Source organism: Aptenodytes patagonicus, chromosome 6 (assembly GCF_965638725.1).
Source record: "Aptenodytes patagonicus chromosome 6, bAptPat1.pri.cur, whole genome shotgun sequence".
Lineage (NCBI taxonomy): Eukaryota > Metazoa > Chordata > Aves > Sphenisciformes > Spheniscidae > Aptenodytes > Aptenodytes patagonicus.
The window spans coordinates 36469455-36495397 of NC_134954.1; the positions used below are offsets into that span (position 1 = coordinate 36469455).

Sequence of the window (25943 nt, forward strand, 5' to 3'; positions counted from 1 at the left end):
GTACAAACTCCTACGACCGCATACAGAAAATGAATGCCAGCTAAACAGTATTCACATATACATACAAGTATGCTGAAATGACACTAGTGCCTACAGTTTAAACTATGTTGATCCCACAGACATTTTTGGTGGAACTTTATCACGCTAACCCTTGATGAATTTGTGCAGACCTCTGCAGTAGGCTGCCCACACTGGAAAGCCACACTCATGTTTGCTGTGGGGAAAGTCTGTCCGGACTCCTACACGCCGTGCAGCGCCAGACAGCTGACTACACTGAAGGGATCAAAGAAAAAAGTGTGTGAACATATCAATGTAAAACATACCCATGTAATTTTAATAACACAGTGTTTCTGTTGACCTATTAAAAATAAAATTGCAACGTGAGCTAACAGGCATGAATTTTGGTGATGGGCCTTAAAACCAATAACAAAACTATGTTATTTTCAGCACCTTTCTAATTCCACAGCTGTTAGAAAAAGACCAAAGCAAGTCTCACTCACCCAGGTCCCCGTCCCTTTCCCACTGCCAGGTAGAAAAGCCTGTACCAGCAGTGGCCGCTGTACCGCAGTCTTCCTCACATTCAGCACAGACATTGCATGTAGATAGCATCAGTAGGCAGAAGAAGAAGATATGTGCCTTCTTCCTTGCCCATCCTCCTGAGACCAGCTGCAAGGCTGTTAATAAGCAGGTTAGTTTGGACTCACCCTTTGGTATCACCGCAGTCTGCCACTTCGTTACCACCCCTGAGCTGAGATCAGAGAGCACCACATTTTACTCGTTGCTTACCCAGGTTGTTTTCATGCCACCTTCCCAGAAGTGGGAAACCGCTCTGTGTCTTGGTACCCTGAGATCTGCACTTTCTGCAAAAACAAGCCTTTTCAAAGAAATATATGTGTAGAGCTTTCTCATTTTGTTTTACACTTCACATCATGTTGTTATCGATGTCTTGTTCCATCATGTCATGTAGCGTAATGCAAGAGGACAAGTGCAGTAAGGTGTTCACTGTGTAGGTGGAAAATCTGAAGAGATGGAGTTCTCTCCAACATATGGCTGGGCTTTAATCATAGATTTTATTTTTTTTTAAATGCTTCACTTTTTTCAAAGGTCAGTCTGTCTGCAGGAAAGTGACATTTCTGTGAGAGATGCAATCCAGTAGGCATGTACAGCAAAAATAAAATCAAAATCAGCCCTGCTCATGCTCTCGAGCAAACAAACCCGGCCTTGAAAACCTCCAAGTCAGATTCCTGGTGTGGGTGACAGCGGGCTGCTGCAGAAGAGTCAGGATCCTGCCTGGCATGTACTGAAGCATCCCTTATCCAAGGGTCTCGAGTGTTATGCAAAATCCTCATGTTACAGAGAGGAAACAGGCAGAGATTATATGTTTTGACTAACCGTTTGGTGAAGGTGAGGCTATAAAGTACCACTTCAGCTTCCTGGCTTTCAGAGATTTGCTCACTAGACAGTCACCAAAATGTATGTCTGAACCGGTGTCTTCTGAAAGGAAGGCTGTCCTTGTCTTTGATCTATTTTTCATGAGCTTTGTGCAGAGGGTGACTCATGTTCAAAACATCAGTATATCTGTTTACTACCGAGGCCTGTATGTACTTCCCAGAAGGATGTTTTCTCTATTTCCATGGATCTGGCAGAACTTGCTTTTATCCATGGAAATGTTTGTTCAAAAGATGGAAGGTTCTTGGGAGAAAGCAAAACAGGGTACATAACTTTTTTTTTTCCTTATTTACACACCACCACTATCATGGTTTTTGCGTTAAATCCAATTAGGATGGAGACAAGCAACCTAGGAGAGCTACAGGTGCTGTGCATCATTGCAGGGGTACTAGTGAAATGAGGACCAGAGATTGTCCCCAGAGCAGGATGTCTCCCACTGCTTTATCTCCCTTGAAAATAATGCTGGGTTTAATTAAGCATGGGGCCACAGGCAATGCTGCAAGGAGTCGAGGTGACGGGCTGGCTATTCCTTGGTTTTGGGAGAGGGAGTGTGACAGTGTGTCATGCCCAAGATAGGTACTTTTTGGACCTGCTTCTTCCTTTAGGGTTTAGCCACTGGTTTTGGTGTGTGTGGGTCAAATGGTGGCTCTGAGAAAAAATGGCATGTTTCCTGTAACTCTCCAAATCCTAGGGTTTGCATATGCATTGCTGTGACTTACGGAAACGCTGTGAGTATTGATGCCAAAGTAGCTGGCGCAAGATCACAGTGAACCCCACGCACCAGCATTCACTAGTGTTTCTGTAGCATCTTGATGTATGGCTGTTGGCTCTTAGCAGTCACTGGCTGGAGGGCATTTCTGCTGAGGGTATCCTATTTTTGAAAAGAAGGCAAATATTCCTCTGCGTTCTGACTTCTCATGTGGCTTTCAGCATGCTTGTTCAGCAGGCCGTCTGGTAGGGCTTGCTAACCATTTAACGGGGGCTTCTGATTAGAGCTACCCAGCAAAAGCTCCCCATATTGCCTCTTATTGCCTATGAAGGTGTATTCTTATGGAAATCTTCTGGTGCATCTATTAGTCCAGGTGTCAAATGCTGTCCCCTGCCATGCGCTTGAGAAAAGCCGGAGAGCAGCAACAGGAGCTGAAAGCCTCAGCTTTGCAGAGGCCCAGCCGGCCAGCCTCAAAAGCCGTGTTTATAAAGCACTTCCTAATGAATGGAAAAGAAGCTGGAGAGTGATTTTTCTAAGAATAAAAATTCTTTTATGATTTTTTGAAAACTACTTTACACTTTGCTCAAATGATCGCTTAGCATCTGGCAGGCTGGGTTTCTGCCATGTGTGGCAGAGGATACAGTTTGTGTAGTTGCAACCAATCTACTCAAAAAGCTTTTGTGTAGTCCTGGAGCCCAGGAACTTGTTAATTTTGAGCAGTCATTTTCCACATTTAGCCCATTAGAGACTCTATTTTTGGTGACCTAGTTTGAGCTCTTTAAAAAATAATCAAGCAGCATTTTTCAGATCCGATTTGTAATGGGACTGCGAATTGGTTTTGCAACTTGAAATGAAAGTTAGTGGCGGGGGGTGGGGTGGGGATAGAAACTGCTTTTTGTCTGCCTGGTCCTTCAGAGCTAACATTTGCAATTGATTTTAGAAGGCCTCTAGGAAGGTTAATCTGACAGACTATGGCTTGGCTTCACCACTTTAAGGGTTATTGTTTGACATGCTGGTGGGCAAATAATAAAGTATCTAGGTTTAAATAATACTTTGGATGTGATAACCTCCAAGAGTGCTACCAAGTATTATGGGGCATGATCCAAACGTTGTTAAAGCCTGTGGATTCGCTTGCTCCCCAGTGCGTACAACGGGGTTTGGATTAGAGAGCGAGCAACTGGGGCACTCGCCAAAATGCCTTGCTTTGGGTTACACACTGACTCTGCTGCGGCAGAGCTGGGATTAGGAATCGGACCCAAAGATCCTTTTGCCATGCTCTATCTCGGCTGTGGGAATTAGTACCATGCAGGAGAACTACTGGCCTGTGGCTACTTGTGCCTGCAGGGAGGGCCTGGGCAGTCACAGCGTTTTAGTTTTTGTAAGAGAGGAAGGATGCTTACAGCTGAGAGCTGCTCGGGCCCAAGTGCCAGCTCTGTTCAGATGGGCGGTTGTGAGCAATTCCAGTAAAACTAAAGCAAAGAAAAATGCCCCAAAATAGAATCTCTGTTTCTAACTTTATATATAGGAATTATTTTCACATTGTATGGCAATACAAAATTACAGTCCTAAATATCAGGTGGCCTGGAATGGCACTGCAGTGGAAACATACTGTTTTCACTTATTTGTCCTTCATTTTCTCTGGACACCCCTTCCCACACTGTGGCCAGCAAGCTGTCTTGCTTGGGGAGCACACCCCGACTTCAGGCTCCCTCCTGAGACCAGGGAGAGCAGCCTAGCAAAGCTGACATTGCAAGGAGAAACACAGAGTGATCCTCTGGATCCCCAAGAAGAATCTCTGTGGTATTTTTAAGGATCTGCAAATTTAGGGATTAAATCTGCCAATTCAGTAGGAAGGGAGAAGACAGCCCCCTGTCTAGGAGACACAGCACTGGGGGGGTGTCCCTGGCATGGAAAGGCTCAGAGATTGTTGAGGTAACTGTAGGAAAAATGTGCAACCACCATGTGTCATGGATGTGTGCACCTCCCAGCCATTCTCCTTCAGTGGGGCACGTGGAGTCAAAGCATGCAGAATTACAGCAAAGATTTAAGGCAGCTGCGAGACTCCTGGTAGGGCCAACTGGACTCTCCTAATAGAGAGGACAAAACTGGTCCTTCGTCCCTCTTGATCCCTGCTCGAGGCCCAGCTTGTGTGGGGCTGACCTGCAGAGCACAACTCTGCTTCAGATTGGAGTTTCTTACTGTTGGATGCTCTGTGTCTCTGTTTTCTCAGCATAAATACTCTTCCAGGGGCCGGGACTTGGCAAAGATGATAATATAATTCAATTGAGATCAGATTGTTTGTAATTAAAAATGTTTGGCCTATTAGAAATATGACACTTCTAGATTTAATTTGTATTTGATTTTAAAAAAAAAGAAGGAAATTAGTAATTTACCAGTTTCTATTGCCATTTTCATGTTTCTGTAGCTCAAAAGTATCTTGATCCAACAAATGAGATATGGCAAGTGTTCTAAATACTGTTTAATTTTTTTTTTTACTGAAAAAATATGTAAATGCCTGAGAAATTATACTTTGAAAAGTGGCTACTGCAAATTAACAGCATTTCACATGGATCTTACTTTGCATTTTTAATACACATAATGTATGTCCCAAATTACACGATTTGCATTATAAACCAGAACAGCTCCTGTGTCGCTGCTGCTGTCCAACAGTTGAATAACAAGGCTTTTCTTTCCAAACTGTATAAATACATATTTACCCAAATGGTGCAATTTAGGGCTCTTTTATTTACACTTTTCTGGTCAGTCAATCACACTGACATCTTTTATAGTCAACGCTTTTTAAACGTATCCGAGTAAATCTAGCATTTGAGGAATGGAAGTGCCAGACATACACTGGAAGTAATCATTTTGTTGCGCTGACGTTTTGGCTCCAGAGTTTGGCACCTTCTGTCTCTGCCCTCAAATTCTGTAAAATGTTGTGTTAACATGTTGTGCCATCTTCAGCCATGGTGGTTTTATCTTTCCCTGCTGGGCCTGCGGTGTTAAGCGTAAGGCTGGGGACACCCTGGTTCCTGGGGCGAGTCCTGTCCCAGGCTTTATTCTGCAGGCAGGCTGGCACACATTTCATCAGGACCCAGGATACTGAAAGTGTGTCCAGCCACTGTCCCTTCACCACTCCAGAGCATGCTTAAGGCAGGGGCCTGTCACCTTCAGAGTCTTTTTCCTCCTGGTCCTGCCTTGTTTCTCCAGCCTTCTGCTGTCTGAAGCGTCTGGAGAAAGAGTTGGATGACCTCCATCATGTAATCTCATCACCGTCCACACTGTCAATTGTTCAAAACCCTGACTCAGGTCATCCACATCTGTTTTCAGTAGTTTTCCAGGATTGCTGATCCTCATTGTCCAAGGAGATTTGGTTTACGGGTTTAATATTCCTGCATCATTAGCGTGGAGTCCCCACTGCTTGAATTTCATTCCAAGCTGGAGGTCAAAATCATAAGTGATCTTGAGTCAGCTCACTCCACTACGTGTTGGCTTCTGGCTTGAATATAAGGAGGGAGAAGGTAAATGGGTGGATAAACTTGCTATTTCTTTAGTTCTGTCTCCTTTACCCAGTCCCTTTACAGACAGGTTTTTTAAGCATTCAAGGGTTGTGTGTACCTGTTACTCAGTCTCCTTCCCTTTTAACTTTCATTGTCTGGTTTCAACGAAATTTGTCAGGCAAGTAGAGTTTCTGATGGCTGTATGTTCCAGCAAGGTTTGGGAAAATGATCACAGGGTAGATGGCAGGAACCCAAGTCAGTGCCTCCCCATAGGGATTTGCTGCAGCTCGAGCTTCACCGCACTATTAGTCTCGAGAAAATTCACCCCAGGAAGCACTAGGGAAAACCAGCAGCCATGCTTTCTGCTGCTCACGAACCTGCTTCTCGCTCTGGCCCTTGAACAGAGCCCTGCAGCCTCCCGAGCTCTCATTATCTGTCCTTGTGCTGCTCATGGAAGAGATTAGTTGTGGCAGACAAGGTGAGTTAAGTGAGCAGGACAGTTTGAATATCTCTCGCTTAAATGAAACAAACCCCAGAGAGAAGGGTAGGAGTTGTATGTTGTGTCATAGTACCTAATAAACAGGCATAATATCTGCTGAAATAGGGAACCTGCAAATTTAACTAAGAGTTGTCCAAATCTAAGAACACTTAGGAGTTGAATGTAGCCGTGTCTGTGGTGACAGCATCACTGACAACTTTTGCTTCGGTGGTGTTCTGTGTAGTGGGTCCCTGTGATTTTGTACCTGCCTAGCAAGTAAATGGTAAGTGCTGTTAGTAATTTAATGTTTCTGGGTCCTACGACAGCCTGTCCTCATGGTTATAGCCACGTACTTCCAGACTGTGGGGTGTTAGGTACTTGCAAACCCAGTCGTGGGCAGCCCTGATCCTAACTTTCAAGCTTGTAGGGCTGTGTTAGAGACAACGTTGTAGCTCTGTCTGCAGTTTGTGAACTAATGTTCACTTACAAACGGGCTTCAGGAGGAAGGGAAAAGGCCAATGCCACAAAACTAGCCATAGCTGAAATGCCTAGGACCTGAGGCTTTTCAGATAAAAGAAATACACTTATGATAAATGATTGAAGCAACAGCACTTTATCCTGTTCTAATAATATCTAGCTAAGTGAAAAAATCCAATAAATGCCTGCGGTATTAATGGGGTCCTGGTTACCCGGCTGTACAGGACCCATGACGGCGCCAGCCAGTGTCAAACACAGCCCCTTCAGCTCATGAAGGATCGGGGATGAGCACGGGTTGATGTGTTGGCTGCTCAGGGAGTTATTTCCCATGCAGGAACCGCGGATGGCAGGAGCTCCAGCGCAGCACACACTTAGCGCCGGTGCCTTGGGAGGGCTGGTGGAAAGCAGCTAGTTTGTGTCGGCAAGCAGCAGCCTTTCTCCTTCATTAAGAGGGCTGAGCGCTCCCTGAAAGGAAGCCAATGCAATCCTCTTTTGGGTTTGCCAGGAGCTGCCATGCTGAGACTCGGGAGAGTTAAAGGTGGTAGCAAGGGAGCTGTCATGGCTCCGGCGGTGGGAAGTGAGAGCCGTCCTGGGCAGTCCCTCACCTGGGGATTGCCAGGGTAGCTGCTGACTCCAAGGCATGTTCACAGTTGACACAGCAGAGGGTCGAAGCAGGTTTTCCAGCACTTTTCCCGTGCTGATCACCTGCATTATGCAAAGCGAGCAGATTCTCAGCTCACTCTCAGCAAGCATCAGTTTGTTTTTTGAGAAACAGAAGCCATGCGCTGCTTCTAATCAACATTTTCACGGCATCCTATTTATTGTGCTGATCTCAGTGCAGCATTGTAGACTGGAGGGATCTCGCTCCCTCGCTCTGTCTCCGTTTGCTACTTTGATATTGCATTGGTATGATTTCCTTCTTCCCTTGTGCTCCACTCCCTGAACCATGGTTTCTTGCCTTGCTGTAGTTACAGACATCTAGTAAAAGGCTGTGTACTGCATTTCATGCATATGCTAATGGCTGTGTCCTTCTGGAGTGTGTAATTAAATCCATAGCTACCAAAGTGGAACTACACTGTGGAGTTACCACTAGTTATATCACTGTTTTCAGGACAGTAGGAACTGTTCGTAGTCTCCCATACTTTGTCCTCAGCCTGCGTCTGTGACATGGCGAGCAGAAGCTTATCTGCTAAGTGATATGCAGGAACAGTACAACGGAGCAGAGCTGCCTCAGTAGCAACACAAGTGCACCTCAGAAGTCATCTCTGAGAAGAGGAGAGGGCGGGAATAGCAGCAGCAGGATACTGAGAAATTGGGAATTGAAGACACATAACATAAACAGCTCTTTGCTAGCTGAAAACCCAGCAGGATGATGATAAAGTGCACAATGTTTATTGATATCTGAATGACTATTTGTTGCCAAAAAATGCATTTTAGAACTTAGCATAAACTCAGTTATCTGATTCTAGAACGGCTTAGTATTTATTAGGAAATATATGGCTTTTTTATAGCCATTGTTCACCTTAGGGATAAAATAAAAAAAGGGAGAAAGCCATTTTATTTTAATAGCACTGACTTCCTAATCTAAGCACTCTCTAGTAGCAGCTTGGTTACAGAGTGGAAAGAAATGGTGGATATTACCATTTATCCTTTGTTATGGAACACTGTCACCTCTCTCTATCTCTAGCAGAGCCAGGCAATAATTTACTGCAGCGGACACTGAGGGATATCAGCTCCCAAGCTGCTCCAGTTCAGGTAGTTTGTCATCATGAGCTTTCAAGATGGTAAATAAGTCGATTAAGGGGAAAGATTTGTCATGTCAGCATTTTTGCCCACCTAGAAGGCAGTGCTCTTTCCCTCCCTCCTTATCCTACCCCTGTCTTTCTTGCACTGAGTTTTCTTGTGAACCTAAGTAGCTTTGGTAAAGAGTTACTGTCTTAGCTGTGCCTCAGAAATATCAAGTGTTATATATATGGAAGTGTAAATGATGCTGATTAGCCAAGTGTTGTGGTTTGAGGAGAAAAGTTCAATCAGAACATGAAGAGCAGGAAGAATATTTGGCCACTCCATGCACAATCAGCCCTTCAGCAGCTGCCAGAGAGATTCCTACTAATGCTCAGAAAAGCAGGACCTAGGAAAGGCAGTCAGTAACTGTAAAAGATGAAGACACATGCCTGGTGTAACACTATCTTTCTAGAGTGTGCGTTCGCACTTGCTAAACCTCCTCTGGCAGTTTCCATGTCCTGTAGTTTGTCTCCAAAAATTCATAAATACGCCGAACAGGGTGCAATTCAGCACCCCAATCATCTACCACTGTCACCCGATTCTTAGTGATTAGGATGTTTAGAGAGCTGAATGCCATGCAGTAATTTCTAGAGCTGGTCATACTGTAGTTAGGCTCTGAACAAGCCTTCAAGGCATACCTTGTGGCTCTGATAACTTATGAACACCTTGACCCGTAGCAAAACTTCATCATCCATCCCAGTCTGCTTCAGGTGGATCCTGTTTGGTTATGACCCACCATGACGCACTGTGCTATGCTGTGATTAATTTTTAGTTTTCAGGGAGTAAGACAATACTTCTTCTCCAGCACTAGGTAAGACACATTCAGAAGGTGGGAGACTTGGGATGCTCCACACCTTAAGCCAGGGCTGCTATCTACACTCATTCAAGGGTTACACCAAGAATTTCTTCCTAACAAAGCAAGAAACATGACAAGACAAGAAAGGACTAAACCCAAACATCTGCACCGTGGCAGTCTTCTGAGATGTTGGCCTCCAAAATATGAGCCAGCCAGAGTTTTGCGTGAAGCATAGCTTCAGAGAAAGGTATCAGAAACTTTTTACCCAAAGATGCTCTTCTGACTAAATCATTTTCCCCTCAAAATGCTCTTAGCTTGGAAAGTATGATGGAGTTTGACACGCTGACATCACCCAGGGAGGACATCCTGAGGCAGAAAAGAAGACATTTCCATCTGCATTACGACAGCAGCAGCTGCTTGTGGTTATGTACTTTGCAGAGCAGGGACAGGCCCGTGACTTGCATGGTTTGGAGCACATTCTTAAAGGCAGAATTCAGAAAGCATTTAAGCACATGCTTTAGCTTACAGAGCAAGGCTAAGTTTTTCCAGTCTGTACCCACGCGTATGTGTCTCCGTCCCAAAGTGCTGGAGTTTCACTTCCAGTCTTTTCTCAGTGAAGTCCCCTGGCTTTAGCTGGCCTTAACATGGTTCTTTGTCCTCCTGCCTGAACCAAGACCGAACCTTTGCTGAGGAAGACGGACATGGCCGTGGGGGAGCTGGCTACAGCTGTGGTAAGCACAGCAAAGCCTCTGGGGACACAAAAGGGAATTCCTGATCTTATGCTGCAGTTCAGGAGCTCTCCGGATCAGCCCTGAGCCTGTTTGCTTCTCTGAAAGGAAAAGATTTCCTTCTACTTGGTGTGTCACATAATTGCTAATATTGAAATACACATTCAGTGTTATCGGTACAGTTGAAATTAATCTCAGCACAACTTTCCTAGAAGGAAAATACCTGCTGTGAGTAACCATGCAAGCAGGCAAACCTCTTTGACTGGTCACTCATTCTGTAGCTTTCCCCTTCACGGGCACACATACGCACACACGTGCAATCCCATCATTGGCTCTAACCAGTCCTGTTCCTCAGGTGTCCTGCAGTGCTGGAAATGATGGCTTGCTGGCAAAGATAAGAGTGGGGGAATATTTTCAGTTCCATGAAAGGACATAGCATGAAGATAATTAAACTATTGGGAGTTCCTTTGAAGCAGCCTGTGATTAAACATAAGGATTTCTTGTGGAACAATTAGGTAAATTTGGCCTCAGGTATCTCCCCCCACTTCTTGGCCCCTAGGGGAGGGATGATGAAATTCTGGTTTAGAGCGATGCTTTCTTAGAGTTCTGTCTGTTTTAATTGATTCAGCTTTAGTTATAAATCTCATTGAGAACAGCCAAAGCAAAGGACACATGTTAATTTGCAGGTGTCCTGTGAGTTAACTTTGACTCTGGCAGAAAAGGAAAAAGCAGTTTGCCTTGTTGTTGGAAACACCAGAACGTGAAGTGACATGAGAATGAGCCTCCGGTGCCTTCCAGATCTTCGTCTCATCTGTATCTTCAGTCCAATATTTGCAGTAAGGGTGGCAAAGGCTGCAATAGTGAAGTTTCTCCAGCGGATGTTATTCCTTAGACCATGATGCTATGTTGAGAGCCAGGGGGGCAGTTCTTTGTTCCCCGAAGTTTGCTGTGAATCTGGTCATTTGGGTTATTGGAGTCCCATGGAGTAATTTGTACCGTTTTGGTAATATTCTGGCAAGGCAAAGCCATTGGGGTGCTAGGGCAGTAATTATCTCTTTAGATAGGGAGTGCCTGCTGATTTTCAGATGCTGGTAAGGCAGATTAACCTTAGTCTTTGGCCTTCACGTGAGCCCAACATGAATTGTTAGAAAGACAAGATGGAAAAGCCAATGAACCTTCACTGGAAATGGCAGGATTGCTGGGATTTGTACTGTACAGGTTGTGCAGATGTTATCATTGGCTCTGTTTTAATGAGTAATTTGAAAGAAATGCTTATATGGAACAGCCACTTTTCAGCTCTTTTCACTAAGCTTTAAGCATTGACTTGCAAAGATCACGGCCATTTTTCTGTAACTACTGATAATTTGTGTTTTACTCTTGACTTTGCAACTTCATTTCAGTTAAGAATTCCATTACACAGCGTAAGGACATTGTACGATACAGACCTTTCCCTTTTCTGGAAAGCTTAAATGGACAAGAGAGGGAAAAAAAAAGGTGGGAATTTCATGAAGGCAAAGGAAAATTTGGTAATTCCTCTCTTATAGATGGGGAACAGAGAAGTAGAGAGGTGAACTACTGGGCTGGTGGAAGGGAATAGAGAGCCTTTAAAAGAAGATAATAGAAAAGCTGAATTTAGCTTGTTTAGTAGTAGCAAAACAACATCTCAAATGGTGTATTAATTGCTGTCAATACCTGGGAGCAGTTTGAACTAAAGGACAGCGCCAGCACACAAGCAAATGTCAAGTAAAATAAAAAACCCTTTGCTTTTGAGAAGGCGTGGGCAGGTGACAGTTTCCTTCTTTCTCAAGCTCTGGTTCAACAGAAGGCAAAGCCCAAAGCTCTTGCAATGACAGGCCTTTAACATTCACACTGGCAAATGTCATTAAGGTCTGCGAGGGTTGCATCCTGGACAAAATTTATCCCTTGGTTTGTAATGCTTTAATTTAGTATCAAATATTCATGGACTGACAGGGTCAAATAGGGATAGGAAAGTACTGTAACAGACATTGGCAAAGTAGGATGCTAAAGTATTCAGCTGAAAGGTCAGCCATCCATGGAAACCCATTAGGAAAAAGACTGTAAATATCTTGCTATATCTGTGAGTCACGGAGCTAAACATGAGCCACTCCTGCCCCCGGCGTGTAGGACCTCCAGAGTATGAAGTGCAACGTGTGCAACCTCACACACTCAAACACGCACTATATTTCAAAAGAGCAGACAACCAAAGGCGCCAGTGTTTGGCTGGTTATATAGTTACATATATAAACTTTTCCAAATGTTGAAGCATGTCAGGTGCAGTCTGCACATAACAAGTCCGTTGTATCTCATGGGTTTAAGGGACAGAAAAGGCTGGTTTTGAGACATCCTGGAAATATCTGTGCAAGGTTGTTGTATGACCAAATGATCTTATGGGGCATGCCCTGACCAATTAAGGACATGATTCAAAGGCTGTGAAATGGTGTTTATTGACATCAAAGGATCAGGACTTACGCCGTCCAACTTAATGCTCTCAAAATAAATTTATTCAATAAATACAATTATTGCATTAATTCAATAAAACTGAATGGATTTATTTGTTCAGTAAGATGTTTTTGAGGCCTGAAAGGTGTGTTTGGTGCATCTGGTAGGGAGTTCTCAGGTTGGGAAGAGTGGGTCAGGAGGCAAAGGCAAACACAGCCCTCGCTCAGTGGGACCATGCAAGAAAGTAACTGAAATTCAGAGCAGGCGGGAATAATGAGCTATTAAAAATTAAAGTGCCTCTTCTGTCTAGGGCCACGTGAGAAAAGAGGGAGGAGAAAAATAATTGGGTAAACAGGCTGTGGAGCAATAGGGAGAGAGTAGTTGTCTGGCTGCAAGGTCTGGAAATGTGTGGTACTTTAGAAAATAGCGTGTGTGGATACAGGGGGGCTGGCGCTGAGTATACTGACTATGCTCCATCTCCAGGAGTAAAATACCCCTGACCTGCCATCTTCTGTTTTCCCAATTGGCTCTCAAAAGCACTGGTTGCTACAAGTAGAAGAGAATTGGGTAAAAATTAAAAATAAAAGTCCTCTGGAGCCAGAAATGCCTGCAACTTTAGCCTGATATTATACCTGCCGATTGAGCCCTGAAGTCAGGCTGGGTGCTGTGAGAATGAGAGCTGGTTTTGCTCAACTGAGAAAAAACTGTCATTTTAGCCAGGATTTTTCTCTTGTCTCACAGCAGCATGCAGTTCAGTGAGGAAACTACCTGCATTTTTAGACACCCAAAATATCTGAAGGCAAGAAATTCTGCAGGAATACAAACACACACACTTTTTTGTTGTTTTGCATACATGTATATTTGTAAATACATATAAAAACTCTATGTATACATACATACACACACGTGTGTCCTGCAGCAGATCTTAAATTTCTCAAAACTCCAGAGTGGCAAAACTTAATTCTGCAAAATCCTCAGGCAATCTTTAGAGTTAAATTAATACTGGTATAATTAAAATGGTAATACTATTTGTTAAGAGTATTTAAATAATGCATTTTCCTGTTGGTTATATGGAGTGTGCTTAGGTTCAACAATTATATGTTAAGTAAAAGCAGCCTCTCCTGTAATGATTTCATGATAATCTGACCTTTGATGGTCCTAGCTCACAGCTGGCACTTTCTGTATAGTGTACAGGCTGTAAAGTGATTAATATCTATGAAATACCACTGCTGGCCTTCTGATGTAGTTGGGTCCTTGAGCGCTCCCTTTTCTCTCTCTCTTGAGCTGTCTTTTCTTTCCTTGTGACCCTGAATATTGAATGACAGACACATTTTTAAGGCCACTGCCAAGCTAACAGCCGGCTGCCAACTTTGGGCAGAGCAGGCCCTTGTTTGAAGAGAAATCTCTGCTGGGTATGCTAAAGCCTGGCCTTGGGTCTTGGATGACCACTCAACTCCCGGCATCCTCTTTCCAAGGGAGGATACGTCCCCAACTTGGTCAGTGGGGTTAAGGAGGCAGTAGTGGACAAGTTCAGTCCACTCAGCCCAGACTTTGCTCTTTCTGTGGTTTCTGGACACAGCCTGGCTCACTTGGGTGCAGTGCTCAGCATCTCAGGGTCACAAGTGGATTGTGACTTTTTTGGGGTCTGGCCACTGGACCCTGCTCCTGGTGAAGGGCACATCCCAGCTGAGGGATGCACTGGTGAGGACCCTCCATTTAGGGGTTCAGAAGATGTAATTCAAAATCTGCCATGGTTAGTTGTATTTAGTATTAAGTACAATAATAGCTCTTGAAAAGCTGTCTTTCAGGGAAAGGTAATAAGGGTATTAATAAAAACAGGTGAGGAGAGAAGGCTCTTTTTTTAGCTTGCTGCATTATTTTATCATTGTCAATCAGCTGGGAACTCCTTTGAGATTATTCCTGTATAGTTAATAACATCGTTTCTGTGATGACTTTAATGACTGAACCTTTCTTCCATCCTTAGCTATGACAATAATCACTCTGCTTTTTCTGCTTCGACAAGCTCTTGTGTGTGGTTCAGTACATTAAAGAACATTATTAAATATAGAGGTTTCCTCTAATTAAGCCATTGGCAAAAAGATTGCTTGTCCAATCATTTGCTGGTGATAAGTATTGAAGGAAATTATATCTTGTACAGAGTATTACACTTTTCCTGCCATGCTTCCCCTAAAAAAAGAATAAAATGGTATGAAAATAAAGCAGTAAGATTGCAAACTCAAGCACTCAGAAATTAGATAATGCCAGAATGATGACTGCCTGAATCTGCCTTGCGTTAGGAAAGACACATTCTGTCCTTCTCTGCTCCTGATCACAAGCAGTTCCCCTTTCCTGTCTGATCTCTTGCCCTGTTCCCCATCTTTTCCTTTCATAAAATTACCGTTTCTTCTGGACTTTTAATTCTTAAGCTTTTTAGAATTTTTATATCAAGAGCAAACCACTTTTTCTAGTCATGTTCCTGGAAAAGAGAGAAATAATTTTATGTAGAACTTTTCCAACACCCCCCTCCATAAACTCACCTATAATTTAAACAAAAAAGATGTTGTTTGTGAACCTTGAGGGAACCACAGTTTGTTCATTGTTTCAATTATTGCACGTAGGAACAATGGTATATTTGTTCTGGACATGATTAAAAAAGTTCCCATCTCCTGTAAGATTGTGCATCTTGCTCAGTTCAGGAACCACACAGAAAATGTAATCAGTGGGAGAAGTTTTTAACGTGCCCCCTTGAAGAAAAGTAGTGGAATTAATGCAGAGAAAAATCTCATCTTATGGTTAGTTCAGTCACTGCAGATTAGAGGTTGTTTTCCTGGTTGGTGGCACCCTGCATAATCTCAAAATCTGGAGTTTACATGTCCTCTGAAGAATACCTCTGAATTTGAAAATCAGATGCATTTACTAATTGCTCACGTCTTATAAATTATGGATCTATCCTTGAAGGAGACTTTAACAATGTATTAAAGCCTGAATAACAGAGCTATTTTCCAGCTTCTAGATAAACAAAACAAAAATGCAGCTTTAAAAACAACAAGAAGCCTCTTCACTTTTTATCTTAATGGAAATAAACCTAATCAAAAGCCAGCGATTAATGAATCTCTTCAGGGTTTCTATTCTTGAAGAGATTAGAGTTACAAAGGCTGAAATAGTTTCAATAGGTAGGTGTGATGTTGAGCTCAGATGGTGTATTTGTATGTGCTCAGCTAGAAGTAAGAGTTGCTAAATTCCAATATTCGGATGAAGATTCTCCTCTTCAATGAAACCAGACAAATAGTCAACAACTCCTCTAATATTCACTAATTTATGTGTGCAAAAATGTCCTAGAGTGCCAGTAAAGTCGGTTCCTCCCAGGAAATGCATTTAAAATACTCATTAAAGAGTGGTTGTTGCACATATGAAACAAACGGAAAGTATGTTTTTAAGAAAGTATTTTCCTGGGAAAGGAAAGCAAAGCTCCCCAAAAATAAGCTAACTGCTTTTTCAGGATTGGACTGCCAGCCATTTGCTTCTTGCAAAAAACCAAAAGCCCAGACTGAGGTGGTTTAGCTGAAATTTGGCAAGGTTAACACATTTTCACTATGTGTAGTCAGTTCCTGTGTTCAGAAATAGAAACAGCTTTTTGCTTTCAGGAGTGGCCTGACACCTTCACCTGCAGTTTGAATAGAAAAATATAAAAGTCCTGTTGTTCAGGTCCACCTTTGGACCAGATCTCTGGGATGTCTAATTCATCCTGCATCACTCCAAGGAGTGGGAATCATGCCAACCAAGGGCTCCCATTGCTTCCACCATAGATGGTAGAGAAATTTTAATAAACACATTTAATTTATCTGGCTAACTATAGACTTGCCAGTAATGCATACCAACTAACCTGGCTGTGCACTAGGAAAAAAGAAATCACAATGTCTGATGTACAAAGCCTGTCACTCATCATATAGTAAATGAACAAATAAAACATCTTTCTACTGTTAAATGCCCACAAAACATTCCTAGGATCTTCATAGGCAGCTTGCTTACAGCGGTGTGTAATTCTGTTACAGCCTGCGCTGCATTTGTTGTGTATTCTTCCATTTGACTTGAATCAGACTCTTGACCTTTCATAACCATCGTGGGAAAGACATCCTTTTTCACCTCTCCTTTTTGTTCCCTGTGTAAAACTTCATCCACTTGGTGTCTCAGGCTGCATGTAAGCTGAAGAAGCCAGGAGTGCTTCTGAGCTGGGAGAGACTGTAAGCACCAGTCCTGCTCCTCCTTCTCCTCTTACATTTTCTTTCCATGGGAAGGAGACTTGGGCATGGATGGGCTCCCTGGCGTGCTCCAACCAGTTTCGTGATCCGGAGGACCAAGTAAGCAGCCTCCCAAGACTTAGTTCAGCTTAGACACAAGCAAAAATGTCATGGGGATTTAGAGTGTCACAAATAAGAACAACAATGAGGAACCGAATGCTTTTTTTTCTTTTGTAGATGATATCTTGTTTTGCCAAAATAAATATACCAACTCAGTTCAGTCCACTGACATCTCAGGATGCCTGTGGCAGCGCAGTCAGCACTTTGTATAAATAGGACCGTGAAGCATTGTGCAGTGAAGATAACAACTGGGGTCAAGGCTCCTTGTGTTGTTAGGGAAGTACCTCTGCTCAGATGACTGTACCATCTAACTACAAAAAAGAAACGTCAAAGCCAATAGTGGACACAGACATCCCAATGCAGTGCTCATGCTGCTGCCCCACGCTGCCTTTCTAAAGCAGTTTCAGGCATCGGTTTGAGAAGACAGCCCTCACTTTGTCTTTCCTGGTGAAAGCATCTGGAGACGGTTGAATGTGCTCACAACTTCTCATAGGCTATGGCTGTCTAAGGCAAATTGATAAAAGGGAATGTGTTTTCCCATGGTTATTACTTTCCTAAAATCCTTCCAGAGTGTTGATGTTATTTTGTTTATGAAGTAGCAGTTTGTGCAATTTTATGTTGCCTGGAAAGAAACCATGATTTACTTGATTGAAGCTCCCAAAAGCAGAGAAAGCAAAAGGCATCAATTTCTCCTGTTGGAAATTCTATAACTGGGCAGCTATAAGCTGATGTGCTTTGAGTTTCTGCAAAATCTAGCTACTACTAAGCAGCCCAAATGGTGTAAAGCATTTTCTAACAGCATAATGCTCTCATTTTAGTCTTTCCAATCTAATTTATGACTAAGTTTTCCCTTGGGAGATGATACAATAAACTCTCCTGGAAACCACTCTGCGAGTATGTTGAAGGCCAATCAGGTATTACAGATATAATGTCAAAATTCTTATTGACTTGCTAAATATGTAGTCATCCATAGCTTTCCTCAGGACAGAAGGATGTTAGCTGTGAAGATTGGGTTGTTACAGAGTACAGACTTTGTCTGGGTCATAACGTTGCTCAACATAAACCGCTTAGTATTTATTGTGTGCACTCCGGCAGCCTGTGTACCTGAAAGTTAGACACTTCCTAAGCAGATACACAAACAGAGGAATTATGTTTTAGACAGAAAACATTGGGAAGGCTCTCAGATGTTGATGTAAGCCTGATCAGTTTCTCTATTCATATGATATTTTTAACTGCAAAATAGGCATAGAAACATGGTGCAAGCTGACACCTGAGCTTAAGTCTAACTCAGTCACAGGAAGAATACTTGGATACGTCTTTAGAAACTGTATTTCAAAATTTGAAAGCAAAAGGTTCTTTTTAGTCCTGTTATTTACCTATTATTTCTATTTAATGTTCCCATTCGTACATTATTTTATTATTTTGTTTGTTTGGGGTTTTTTTTCGTGACCCACATTATTTTCCCAGCAATACTTTGCAAAATGAGTCAAGATACACATTTCAAAGGCTCCCCATGTTTTTGTCCATCACCATCACTTATGTATTATTAATGGGGCTTCCTTTCCAAATGCCAGATTTGGGCATTGATCTGCATTTTAATGGATTCTAGACTGGCATTTGTTTTGCCTCCAAGATCTCCCTAGACCCTTCTGTAATGTATATTAGCTCAGACTCAGCCTAACTTGCCTCATGTATGCAACAGTGTGATTTCTACATCAAACTCTGTAAATTAATAACTACACAGCTAATTCTCCCATTTTAATGTATGAAAAGTCCCACTCTTGGAATAATGAAATGTAACGAACAACCATTCAGAAAACAAAACTTTAGTTCAACAACTCCCAAGGTGGGTTCTATAAATTATGCGGCCAAATCTTCACTTACAAATTTCCAACAGCTTTAACAAAAGATGCATCTAACTGACTGCTACTTTAAACTTGAGGAAATTGAATGCTATGTTCAATCCATTGACCTGCTGCTCAGGATATTATTAATATTTTGTAAGCATATTACCAAAGATGACTAGATGTCTGTGAGGACAAGAGTATGATTTAAAGTTTCTACCAGCTGTCTTAAATACTGAATCACAGTTCAATTCTGAAGTCATGCAGCAGCACAAGGCTCCTCAGGTACAGTTCTTAACAAAATTACAACCAAGCCCTTCCTTTGCCGTTAATACGTCTTAAAGCAAACTGAAAGACTACCAGAAGTTCCTCTTTTTTTGGTAACAAATTTGAATCTAAACTGCAACTTCAGTGTTTTGGACAATAAATTCTCTGCAGCTGCCAAGGCAATTCTAGTTACAATACACTGCTTGCTTCTGGATCAGGCACCAGAAAAATGTTTTTCACAATCTATGTTCTGCTATTCATCAGTGTACTCAAACTTGAGGGATTTTTACTGAAGCTTGTACAGCGTATCTGAAAAACTGCTGGTGCTCAGAAGGGCTTAACATCACAATTTCACAAGTGTTGACGTAATTGAAGGATGCACAGTGTGGAAGGAGACAAGGCACGAGCTCGTTGTGGAACAAAATTCCTTACGTGCATGCTCTGTGTTAGCTTTGACATTGTCTCTAAATGGAGCGTCTTCTTAGACATGAGAAATGTCAGTATGTACTACATATTTCTCATGGTTATGGATGGGGCTTTGAGAGAAGCTGGCAACAGCCGTGTGCTTGAATCCCGTAAATACGTCTCCTGAACTCCTTTGAAAAATCTCAGTTTATCGTGTCATTAAAAATTCATAACCATCAATGAGCAATGCATAAAACAGCTAATTGAGCTCCATAAATTGCAATAGGCTAGCTATTTCCACATTTTGGATATTAGCGTTTCCCTTAAAGTTAGCATTGCAAGTGCTGTAGCTGCTTAGAGGCCACTTTGTGGTTATTCAGTAAACGCTATTTTTTTAATTGTGATAATGAAAGATGTATTGCATTGCATGGGTGAAAATGTATGAAAAAATAATGAAAATTAATTGATGGTGTTTTAGGTTACCAGCACACTCACAAACATGCTCGACTGAATTTTGTGAAGGTGAATATTATGATTGCCCTGAGAACTTGTTTAAAGTTAAGCAAGTGTTGTCTTTATAGTATTGTGGTTTTTCCTCGTAATAAAAACAGGAAACAAATTTGGCCAGTTGGGTGTTGCACAGTTCTAACCAGATATAAATGCGTACCTTTTAATTGATCAGAAAGCAAAATGTGAAATGCTCTGTTCAAGTCAACTCGAGCTGCGAAAAGTTTCTGAAGGAGATGACGTGGTGGTAACTATTCACATTCGTTATTTTAGTCATGACTTTGCTGCGGCATGTTAACCTTTGTTAAGGTGGAAAAAAGGACAATGCACTTAGGAAGTATTTTCCTCTTTGTATCACTTAGAAATCTGACTTTCTTAGGATTTAATGTATTGCGACAAAGCACACAGTTCACATTGGAGGGTCAGCCTAGCTCCTTGGATCAGAGTCAGGAGACGTCTGTTATCTCCTGGCAGCTGAGCCACACGAGGAGCCTTGCCGCTGCCTTGTGAAATGGATATCCCCTGATAATAGAAATTACTGTATTTGCAACAGATGGGATGAAAAGTGTCCACTTGGCTTATTCCCTCTGTATATCTAATTTAAAGTTCTTTGCCCTTTCTACTTCCCTCTTTGTTGTGGAAGAAGAAGAAACCCCTTCCCTAAGGAAACCCCTGTGCCTCCCCAGTTTTTTCCGAGTAGCTGCCTGCCTTTATACCCCTGGGGGTGGCACCCTGACTTCCCCTGGGGACCAAAGCACCTCTGTCTCACTGCAAACAAGTGCTGGAAAAGCAAAGGCTTTTGTCTTTGTCTCTCGAGTGAATATACTGAATACATATTCATTATGCTTTTTTTTTTTTTTTAGTGTTTGTGAATTAAACACACTCATTTATCAGGTGATCCTCACATCCTGCACTTGTGTTTATTGGTGCTTTCAAAGTGAGATCAAAGCAGACTTGAAACATATTTAGCTTTTATGGAAAAGGGCAAAATTAACCTAAAAGATAATTAATTGGGGTCCCACAAGCGTGGGCTGATCCTTGCAGCAGGCTGCTGTTGCTCCGACTCCCGTGCAGGGGATGTGTGTCCAGTCAGATGAGGCAGCAAGGGCTTTGCCGGATCAGGTCCAATGAGTGGATAAATAACATGCCTGCAGCTGAAATAAAAACCCACAATACAGCTCTCTTCGATGCCTTAGCCTACAGTCTAACCTTCCCCAACAGATGTTAAGAAGGCTGGGTAGTGTTTATGAGAAACATCAGCTACCCTAATTGTTCATGGATCTGTTGTTCGGGGCAGAATGATGAAGTTTTCGCTGTTATTTTGCTCCATTTCACTCAGATTTGTTTGACTCGAGCCGCAGGACAATTTAAGATGGCAAGGAACAATCTTGCCTTTTACTCCCAACTGACAGGATAATTCTGGCTTTGCTGTTGGGAACTTAAAATGCTTTATCTGTGCTCAGCTAATATTAGTTGTAATTAAGGGAATGGGTTGTCTAGAGCTCGTTTTCACAGTTCGTCACCTGAAAAAGAACCTCTGAAAATAACCCTTTTATTTTTGGTGTCATTTTGGGACCCTGTTTCTCTGTTCGCCCTGTGCACGCCCACCCGCACCCTCCAAAGTGGCTGCCCCAGCGCCACTGAGGGGAGCAGTGGCACCATGTTGCGGCAGCCTCCTGAGGTGCAGCAGCCACCCGGGGCAGGGCAGCATCTCGAGGCACGAGGAGTTTCAGGGCATACGGCATTCATTGGGTCTGTTGTCATCGAAGGGTAATGTGTTTTTACGTTTAAAAACAATACATTGGCTGTGTCAGGGAAAGTAGAGGCTGGCAGGAGACTGGTTTATAGGCTACCATGCCTGCTTTTGGGGTGCTGGGCAGCGCTGGGCCTTAGGGACAGCAAGCTGTGGAGCACAAGTACTCATCTCCTGTCTGAAAATGTAGATAAAGAGCTTTTCTCTGGTAAATATATCAGACTTGAATCCTGTGGCTTGTTGTGGTTTTAAAGCAGCTCGTGAGGCTTTAGGTTTGTCAAGGATTAATACATTTTATTTTTTTTTCCCACTACTTTTCTTTCCTGCTAGAAGTATGCCCTTTCTTATTTCAGGATCTGATGCCTAACAGGCCCAGTCAGAGGAGCAGACACTTCTGGCTCTTGAATCCTCAGAGGTGTCTCCTCATCTGCTTTCAAACGGCCAGGCTTCTGCTCGGAGGGCTCAATGGACAGCGTCCCTTGTCCCTTTGCGATGGGGACCATGGGAGTTTCAGCCTTTTCCTCATTCAAATCTATACACTGATTCCCGTTGCCATACCCAAACAACTTTGAGGAGCCAAAATGCGTTTACCGAAGTAGCAGGAGTGTTATGGGAACCTGAGTCTGTCGCTGCCTCACTCGATGGCTTCTTCACATGACAGGTCATATCTGAAGAGCTGGACAGGTGACAAGGGAAGGTAGGATCATGCTGGCCTGGAATTCCCAGTCAAAATAATGCTGTAATGGAGGCGGGGGGAGTCCCACAAAATTAAAATGGTCAGCAAGCAAGACTGGAGGTTGCCAGAGTTCATTTGGTTTTCCCTATCGGAAACTTTCAGCTTTAAGTCTGTTGGCAATTAATCTGTGTCTTTCCATTCTAGTTGTAGGTCATGGGAACAGAAATGCAGTTATTTGTGTCCTTGTCTCCCTTTTTCTTTCCTGAGGGACTGACTCATGGGAAATGTACTTTTGCAAGAACCTCCAGCCCTAGCAGGAGAATCAAACTAGGAGGTGACACTCAAACTGCCACTGCTGTGAGCCACTCCACCTTCTTGGTGGGACACAGATTAATGCTGAAGCAAAAGCAGATAAAATAAAACATTATGATATCTGAGCTTATACCTGAGTTCAGGATACCTGAACAGGAAAGTGTTCATACTTGTATACAAAGGATGGAAGGTTCAAATTAAGCCTAACCTTGGCATGAGTTGCAGAGGATCAGACTGGCTGATCCCTTCTGGCGTGAGGATTTGTGAGTCTGCGTGGAAGCCAACAGGTATCTTTGCAGTGACTCCAACAGGGCTTGGAGTGAGCTCCAACCGGGCAGATGTCCATTTTCAGTAAGAATCATGTCAAAACTCCTGGCAAAGTGACAGCGTTGGCCAGGAGTGGCCAAAACCTGAGCTGGCTGCTGCACTCCCAGTACGTTTTTTCAAGCTGGACCAGTCAGAAAACACACCATCCTGCAAAACATGTTATTGCTCTGCCTTTTTCATTCAAATTTGAATTAAAAAATAAACCCCCAAATTAATATAACAGACCATTAGATTTGGTCAGTCAGGTTGCTATGTTCTAGTAAATTAGAAACCCTTTGGTTTATTTTCATCATTCTGTTTTGCAAGGATTAACATGGCAGTTTCTCCAGCAAATAAAAAGGTGTTGCAATACTGATGGAAGCCATGGGACTGGAAAGGACCCTCTAGCTCTTGCCAAAATATTTGCCATAATTTGTCATTTTGGTCAGATAAACCAAACAAACAAAATACCAAGGATTCTGGGTTAGGGGTGGCAGTTCACAATTATCAACAACAAAACTTTGTCCTTTTCTCCTGTTTAATTTATTTTGGATTGAAGATTTGCTGGTGCGGGGGGGGGGGGGGGGGGTGTAATTTCAGTGCCATGCTGAATTAGGGCCCTTTCAGGTGGACTTGCTGTACGGCAGTAAACAAGACACCCTAAAAGTAGAAAACATGGTTATAAGTGACAAAAATTGGCAGGGAGGACTTGGTTAGATGCAGTTTTGGAACAGCTTTTAATTCTTTTCAACTCAATTCCAAGTTAAACATCCCTTTAAATTAATTACAGCAATCACAGTATCCCTAGAATATCAGTGGAGAAACTGAAGCCACGAGTATAATTTTAATATTTCCTAAATTCTGAAGAGAGGCTAAAAAAGCCATCTTAAGGAAATTTTTGCGTATGATGAAAAACAAATTCCTGACCAAACTGGCTAAGCTGAAATGTCTGAAAGCAAAGAACTATCATGAAAGTGCTGGAAAGCTTCTGATTATAATGGAATCAGTGTCCCAGGGTATAATGCAGCTCTACATTTAATATTGAGCTACTGAACTGTACTTCTCAACCTAGCTCAACTCACTGGGTTCTCATCAAAGTCCTGTAATGACACTGTGCTCTGTTTAGATGCCAAGCAAGTCTTGAAATAGCTCCAGAGCTTTTCCAGCAGCTTCAGCTGAGTACAGACGTTTGACTTTAGAAGGAGAGCTAGTGCCTAGACTTTGTGGCATATAAATCCTTCCTTATGTATACTGCCACATTTGCTAATAACCTTACGAACTTTTATAAACCTAATTAAAAGGCTCTTGCACACTTACATATGAAATCATAGCAACAGCGCTGAACCAGCAGAGCAAAGCCTGTCCTTGTGCTGCAAATCCATGTTGCCTTTCTGTATTAATGATACATACACAACACATTTAATTCAAAGCCTGCTATTGTTTGCCTGTTTGTTTTTATTACGATATTGACTGGAGTCCCCATCATGTTAGTTATAATCTGTGCACGTTACTCTAAGCAGAATTTTTCTTTCTGTGTATTGTTTAAGGTATTGACTTTGCCAGAGGGAAGAAAAAAGTGCATGCATCCACTTAGGCACACAAGTAGTTATATCAATTTCTGTCCATTAAATATACATACACACATAAATATATGTGTATACAGTGGTTGCAGGCTGTTGCGGGCATGGAATTAGGTGAGATTTGAAAACCGTATTTGAGAGGTCCTGTTTCTGGAAGCAGCTCTGGGCAGGAGCATCCCTCAGCCTGTGCGAAGTCCTGCTGAGGATGGTGGGGCTCTGTGCGAGTGTTGAAATGACACTTTTCAAAGACATTTGCAGATTTCTAGGCCATTTATTTAAATTGCTTAGAATGAATTTTGTTTTCTAAAAAAGCATACTTTTAAATCTTCTTTTCTTTCTAAAAACATCTTAGTTTTGTTAATCTTTTGGACTTTGAAAAACTGTTTCTAGTTATTGAGTTCTGGGGTGTTTTTTCCCTTTACAACCCAGGCAATCAATTCCTGAATTATGAGCAAGGGGGTTATTGAGTAGTTCATCTAAACCAAACAAAGATTTCAGCCAACCCAAAGATGCAGCAATCATTTTGCTAAACGTTTTGATACCAGTTTTGATCAAAGTTTGGGATATCTAGCATGTATGGTTCCAGCACTTCCAAATGAAACTTGAAGTTAAATCTTTGTAAATGTTCAGTGATTGATTTCATTTAGAAGTACAAAAGTGGGTGTTAATACATATGTGCTTTGTCTTTATTTACTTTTCCAAACCTGCCCCCCATTTCTACCATCCGTTCCTGTTCGATGGTGAGCTCTTCCAGAGGTGTGTCTCTTACCCCATGTTGTGTCCCTTCAGTGTCACCCTGGAATATCCTGTACAACAGAGTTACTTGCAGGCAGACAGTCTTATCTGAACTGTGGCGTTGCCCCAGTGGATTCTGCTCATGTCCTGCAGAGGCCTTTGACCTGCTTTGAGTTGTGTGAAGTCATCCTTTCGTGCATCTTTAATACTTGCTGTGAATTTGTGCTCAAGTTTAATAAAACTGAAAAGAATGTCTACCTCTTTATTTTCTAGTTTTCCAACCAGTATCTCTAATAAACCCAGTTAAACAGAAATGTGGTTAAAATCAATAAGTTGAAACAGAATTTGTTTTCCAAAGTTGTTGGGTTTTTTTTCTTGGGTACCAGCATCTCATACTAAAGCATCCACTGTATGAGAAATTCAGAACAATTTAAAATGGACCATTTCTAATGTGTTTGTTTAATTTTTGTCTTTCAGTCTATCCGAGAAGTCACAGGGTATGTTTTGGTGGCTTTGAATCAATTTGAATACCTGCCATTGGAGAACCTGCGCATTGTTCGTGGGACAAAACTCTATGAAGAGCGATATGCTTTGGCAATATTTCTTAACTACAGAAAGGATGGTAACTTTGGACTCAGGGAACTTGGCTTGAAGAACTTGACGGGTAAGTGAAACTTGCAAATGTGATGGATTAGTCGCAAGAAAAAAAAAGCGCTTGTTGAATATTTGCCCCAGTGCCCTCAGTCACTTGCTTTCTGCAAATAACAGAAGTACCATGAGAGGCTGGCAGTTGTACATTGTTTGAGACACTCGTTGGT

At 42.4% G+C, this 25943-nt stretch overlaps 1 protein-coding gene across 1 annotated transcript in view; it reads left to right on the forward strand.

Annotated features, from left to right (window-relative positions):
• Positions 1-25943, forward strand: part of ERBB4 (erb-b2 receptor tyrosine kinase 4) — a 665446-nt gene that overhangs the window by 318230 nt on the left and 321273 nt on the right. Inside the window, exon 3 of the mRNA XM_076342111.1 lies at positions 25603-25789. Coding sequence (XP_076198226.1) covers positions 25603-25789 — 187 coding nt within the window. The remainder of the gene's footprint in view (positions 1-25602; positions 25790-25943) is intronic.